The 6652-nt window shown below is 40.9% G+C and overlaps 1 protein-coding gene across 1 annotated transcript; it reads right to left on the reverse strand.

Annotated features, from left to right (window-relative positions):
• Positions 1-520: 520 nt before the first annotated feature.
• Positions 521-5232, reverse strand: YEATS4 (YEATS domain containing 4). The gene is made up of 7 exons (XM_015405704.1): positions 4949-5232; positions 3528-3647; positions 2776-2842; positions 2594-2688; positions 1701-1793; positions 1537-1624; positions 521-1334 (listed from the first exon to the last, which is right to left on the reverse strand). Exons 1-7 carry the CDS (start codon positions 4997-4999, stop codon positions 1165-1167), a joined length of 684 nt encoding a protein of 227 aa, XP_015261190.1. The 5' UTR covers positions 5000-5232; the 3' UTR covers positions 521-1164.
• Positions 5233-6652: the final 1420 nt, after the last annotated feature.

A 6652-nucleotide genomic window follows, 5' to 3' on the forward strand; every position in this document is an offset into this window, starting at 1 on the left:
TACTGGTGCTCCTCCCTGGTTTTGGTCTTTTTATTAAATTATTTTATAATGTTTTATGTGGGATGTCCATGGGGATCTGACCTGTGCCACCGCTGTTATATGGAAAGCTGGTGGCCACTGCCACAGAAACCCAAGACTGGGCTGTGCATCATGCTAAGTGATCCCTGATACGGATACTTAAGTGGCAGGCTAGATCAGACCCAAAATCAAGTTGATCAGAGATAATGACTTGTGGTCCACCTTTTGCCCATCAAGCCATCATTGTTGGCTGAGCCTGCTGCTCATTGCTGGGATTCTAGGTAGTTTAGTTATTGCTAGTTTCCCACTCATTCAGTGGACGAAAGGCATTAGGGTCACTCTCTGATCTTCTACAGACTAACAATGGTATGTTCAAAGCAAATTGCCAGCTTACCTGATAAATCTCAACTTTATGATTCGTGATTTAAAATAATCTTACTGCTGCTGCGCAATCATATCACTTTCTGGTACTGAAGAGATACACATGTGAAAGAAATTTAAACCACAGCAACATGAAATAAGACTGTCCCAAAATACTTTTATTCACAGGCTGGTATCTGCAATTCACACAGAGCACAAAAACTGTAAAATTTATAATCTGTCAGGTGTATCCTATGTAAACCCAACAGCAACTCTTCTTTGTCCAACAGATACTTTATCAGATGATCCTGAAAATGCTGAACAGAAACCCACATGAAACTCACAGTGCCATTCTAATCTTAAATCCACTGAAGTCAGGAACATAACTTTGCGTGGGATGGCACTGTTACTTTACTTACCTATGCACCAAAGACTTCCTCCTATCTAGGTCAATGGCTGAGTAGCTCTTAAAGTGAACAATATTACTAAATATATGAACACCAATTACGCAGAGAGATTTCATATACGGCTCAGTGAAGAACAATACAAATGCTTAGGTTCTTTACCTCAAATGCAATTTAGAATATTTTTTTCAGTTCTGAGGTAGTTGTATGATTTAAAATAAGAGATAAAACATCTTTAATTTCAATTATGAAAATACTACTTAAAAAGAAATGGCACATGTTGATTTCCCCTTGCAAAGAAATGTCTAAATCCCTTATATGCAGTTGCTGCTACAAAATCTGAATCAGTTCCATGATCGGCTCTTTAGAAGGTTTGTATGTATCATATCTCTTTGGACTGATCATCATCTTCAAGTTTCCTGATTTCACTTTTCAAACAGTTTATAGTTTCACGACTTGCTTTTAATCTTTCTTTAAGTTCAGCAATCTCAAAACTGGTTTTCTTTTTGGCAGCTTCTAGCTTCTCCCGAGTTTTTACTTCCACATTGGCAACTTAATGAAAAACAAAAGTTATGCTTAAAAATCATATTTTAAGAACCGCAGCATTTCTATAAAGCCAGATTGCAGACCTGGTCATTTTCCGCAGCAACTGCATGCAGAATTATAAATCTGGCTGTTGATCCTCAAATTGATGCCTCAGGTACCTAAAATACAGTATAACACATAGCTTTACAAATTCTGCAATTCGACTTACATTCTGTTTCATGCTTATAAGCACCAAGTGTTAATTGACGAGATGTAGTCAGGAGTTGTTGCATCATTGCAGTAGGATCCTGGAAAATCTAAAGGACAAAAAGCAACTTATTTTTATTCTATGCTAAGATAAGCAAATTTTTCCATTATACTTTGTTTTTTTACCATCTCATCATAGAATTCAGAAACTACAGTTTTTTTCCCCAGGATTGCATTAGTATCGGACTGAAACAACTTCAGCAAATGGTACAGGGTCACCTATGCAAGAGAGAGAAATGAATTATTTAACTTATAGAGACATTATTTAAACTGCGTGTCACCAAGAAAGTGTTAACATCCTACACAATAGGTGCAGTGATTAACTAGAGAAGCATTCAGTGAAAAACATTATTGGACTGCACAGGATCTAACGAATCCAGTTAGATGGATAAGTCACAGGGCACTTGCACTAGTAATGTTTTCAAGTTTGCATCTTTCAGAATTCTAGTAGATCAGAACTGTCCCACACTTGATATCACAAGTTACTGTACTCATCTTGGAAGCAATAGACATGAAAAAGTATTTTCTTCTTATCTTCAAATATCATAATTCCCTCTCCCCTACCTTCTCAGCTATTAAATTCAGCTACACATAAGCCAGCTCTACATTTGGATTTAACGAATTAAAAAAACCAGAAATTACAATAATCTCAAGTAACACAAATAATGTGTTACCCACATCAGCTCTTGAAACCATGATCCCTCTCTGACCCAGCATAAAGTACTAACTGAAGAACTTCATAACCAAGGCTGAACCAAGTCCTTCCTAGCAAGGATGCTAGACTATCTCATGCCAAGCTTGTGGGCATTTAATAATTGCTTCCAATATAGAATTTAAACAGAAAGCATTCTATAATGTTATTTTAAAGAGAAAAAGTGCACCACCCCAACAGTCTTCTGCACAAGCAGCTATTCAAGTTAAAGACACCCTTTTCCATATGGGCTCTGCCAAAACAGAGTTTGACTTGCAATACAATGAGATATGAAAAAGGCCCATGTCATTTGAATTAGAATACTTACAGGTCTCTCATTAGGATCAATAAAAAATATTTTAATGATAATTTCAAATTCACCCCATCCGGTTTCAGTGATTTCATATGGTGGTTTAGTTACAACTAAAAGAGAAGAATAGTAATTGTAAGTGGACGTATGAGTGTACGAGTAATGAAAATCATGTTTCATTAATAAAACATAAATTGTACCTCTTAATGGATTACCATAGCTTTCATGCAACTTAAACTGAATTTTCTTTACGTAGGCAGACATATCCTAGAACAAATATAGCCACCAATTACTTACAACCTCTTTAAACACTTTACAATGTTCATTGTTCTTTCCTAGTCCCCATCACCCCCCACAGTTGACCCTTGATTTGTTTGGATAGAATTAGCAGTTTTTAAGCTTCTGGCTCTTGCAACATGTGTGTGATCTGTCTGATTTTCCCTAAGATGCTTCTTAAACTATCATCCTATTTAGAAAGATAGCGCATTCCAATAAAAGCATTCCAGCCAATGGGAATTTCCAGTCAACCAACTTCAGATTGCAGTACTTCTCAGGTATTCACTGTACCTTTTCCTAAACAATCATCCTTTTATTTATTGTAGGATACAAATTTCCCAGTTTGGAGCAACTAATATACTTAATTTCAAATTAGACAACTGCTAGAAGAGCCAGCCAACCAAACACAAGGGAAGTTCTGTGTGCAGAACAGATTTTCCTGTCTCTCCATTCCTGTTCTAGCCTCCAAGAGACTCCTGACAGTGAGGTTAAGGAAAGACAGGACATGTAGTGTGGGGTCTGCAATGGGATAGAACTCTCAGAAATCATTTTCCTCTTAAGGATGTGCCCCTGTGTTCAAGAAGGAGGCTTGATAGATTCCAGCCCCATATTCAAGCACAATATCAGAATAAAACAAACCTAAGTTTATGAATTTGAGTTGAATTTTTTTGCCTACCTCATTTCTATAAGGTTTAACATAAACTGTCCACTGATGTGTGTGTCCATCCTCTTCCCGTTTCTTCCCAAAATAGCGTGCAACATTCCCATAAACTATAGGTTTCACAATAGTAACACCCTTTAAATAAGATAAACACGCAAAAATCATTTCAGAATTCAACTTGCTATAAAATCTGACATTTCATTCAACATGTTTTCCAGCACTTTGAAACTAATTCTTTCTTCCATTATATATTAAGAAAACCATATTTCCTTGACAAGAGAATATAAAGACTCAGAGCCATACTTTTTCTTAGTAAATACAAAACCCTGCAAAAGTTATAAACTATGAAAGAACTTTGAAACACAAACAATTCCAAATGTTATTTAACACAAATTTAAATTCCAAATTACAATTGTTGTTTCTAAAAACCAAATAAGAGAAATCTGGGGAAGAGAAGCTGATTGAAAAAAAGAAAATTAAAATAAAATTGAAATACTAGTTCAGTTTAAAAATGGAATCCAAAGAACCCAAGCCTAAGTGTACGTAATCAAATTTAATTAATAGACACTTCAAACCTTCATCAAGGTTTGTACTAAGATGGACATGCATCTCAGAACTGTACCGTTTTCGTTCAAAAAAGTCTTAATCCCATCTGTAGGTATTTCTGCATCATCCTCAAGTCTTAAGAACATAAGAAAAGCCAATGTTGGATCAGACCAATGGCCCATCCAGTCCAACACTCTGTCATAAATACTGACCAAAATACCAGGTGCCAACAGGAGCTCCAGCAGTGGGGCCAGGACACTAGAAGTCCTCCCTCTGTTGCCCACCAAGCACCAAGAATACAGTGCATCACTTGCCCCAGACAGACAGTTCCTATCTTGTTTCAAGCACTGCCCAATAATATACATAAAAACACAAAGTAAAATGCAATAATACTAGAAACAAATATGACATCGAATGCCTTACTTTAACAATTAAGCATTTATAGCTTGCACAGAACTAACCCATCCATTGAAACTTACACTAATTGACTAAGTCTCCTCTAAATGAGCAATAGCTAAGGTTGCCAATTCCTGGAAATTAAGGGGTGAATCCTAGGGAGGGCAGAGTGTGGAGAAGGCCTATAATGCCATAGAGTTCACCTTCCAAACCTGTCATTGTCTTCCAAGAGAACTGATCTCTGTAATCGATATATTGGGCGATCTCCAGGCCTCACCTGGAGACAGGCAACCACCCTAAAAGATGACGGTGTCACAGAAACTACCCGCACACGCAGCGGCCTTCGGGAGTGCAAGAAGAAAGCAAGAGAGAGAGAAAAAGTCGCTCTCCCTTCCCTCCCAAGATAACTCTTGGTCTTGAACCTGTCACTCAACCCAGCCGTTTAGGACGCGCGCTTTACTCTCCCGCCCACCGAGCCCGAACGAAGCTCACACCTTCACTCTCCCTCCAGAGTCAGGCCCAAACTCAGCCATTCTCTTGAACATATTGCACCGGAAACGAAGGCTCCTCCTCACGCCGCTCGAGAGCAGCCAGGCCGCCCTAAGGCGAGGCCTCCCCCATCTGCCCTCACGCTTGAAGCGCCACGGAGCGTAAGAAGCCAAATGCTCCCTCCCTCAGCCTTTCCCACCGCGCTCGCACCCCCCCCCCCCTTCACGCTGTGCCTGAACCACTTCCGGCCATGGAGAGGAACGCAGTTGGCAGCGCTCCGCCGCCCTGCTCAGCGCCGCCCACCTTGACGGGAGAGTGGGAGGGGCCTGTGCCACGTGGTATAACGATAAACGGATTCTCTTCAAAGCGGAAGGCGGTTACTGTGGAGAAAACTCTTGGGGCTCTCGCGACAGCGGTTCAAGCCAGGATGACGTCTGCGATGTAGTGAACGCGGCTAGTGGAAGATGTCCAACTGAACGCGCTGAGGATTTCCTTTAGGAAACAGGCCTTGGATGGCTCTTGCAGAGTCAGAGTCTCCGCGAGGAGAGGACCAGTGGAGGGACAATTCCGGGGGACCAAGTCAGCTGGAGGGCCCCTGAAGCCAGCATCATGCTGCATCCTCACCCCCGTACAGCCAGTTATCTTATTTATTTATGCTTGAAACAAATGGTGCATTAACAACTGAATCACTTTATTACCCTTGACATTTAAGGCCACTTTTACACATATAGCTCCTATTTTGACATATTTATTGCCTCACAGTTTTCTCCCCTAATTAAATCCAAACAAACGGTGACTATATGAACTTAGCCTGTTACTGCTGTTTGGTCTTTGTATGTGTCAAAACATCTTCATTAAGTTGTATGCGAATTTAGCTTCCCTTTCAGTGTATCTGAAGAAGTGTGCATGCACGCAAAACCTCATACCTTTAATAAACCTTTGTTGGCCTTAAAGGTGCTACGGGACTCAAAATTTGTTCTAAAGACCAACTCAGCTGCCCACCAGGATCTATTTTATCCTAATGCAGTTCTTACTGCAGCCACTAGGGGTGCAGGGAGGTCTGAGCACAGGAAAAAACAAGACTCAAAACCACGAGTAGTTAGCTCTCTCGTTTGTGTGCTAACTCATTGATCTTACTGCCTTGATCCAATCTCAGCTTCACTTATACATCTTAACTCCCCTCCTTCCTGTAAGGCTTGAAGAATTTTTGTTTCAATTTGTCTGAGGAAATGTACTTGCACAGGAAAGCTTACACCTTAGCAGGGGTCATTTCCTAGAAAAAGAGGTGCAGGAACTCATTAGCATAACTCATTTGCATATACCACATCCCCGGAAGTGTGTCAGAAGGCAGCGCCAACAGCTCAGGCTCCACAGGACTGTTTTGGATTGCTAGCTATTGGGGGGGGGGGGCACACATAGATCTGTCCTGGCAAAGGAGGGAGAGCTTGTACCTGAATAAAACTTGGTCTTAAAGGTGCCACTGGACTATTTTGGAGGGGGGGGCAGGGGGGGAGCTCTGTAACTTACCTGGCTGCTTCTTGCTCTGACTGAGGGCTGCTGGGAGCAGGGGGTGGAGCTTGTTGCATGTGCCCGCCCCCTAGGTTCTTTACTGCCGGAGCTCCGCTCCTGTGTGCTCCTGCAGGAAATGATCCCTGCACCTTAGATAAAACTTTGTTCATCTTAAAGGTGCCCCTGCACCCAAACTTTAT

The sequence above is a fragment of the Gekko japonicus genome, unplaced genomic scaffold (assembly GCF_001447785.1).
Source record: "Gekko japonicus isolate JY-2015 unplaced genomic scaffold, Gekko_japonicus_V1.1 scaffold53, whole genome shotgun sequence".
In the NCBI taxonomy this organism is placed as follows: domain Eukaryota; kingdom Metazoa; phylum Chordata; class Lepidosauria; order Squamata; family Gekkonidae; genus Gekko; species Gekko japonicus.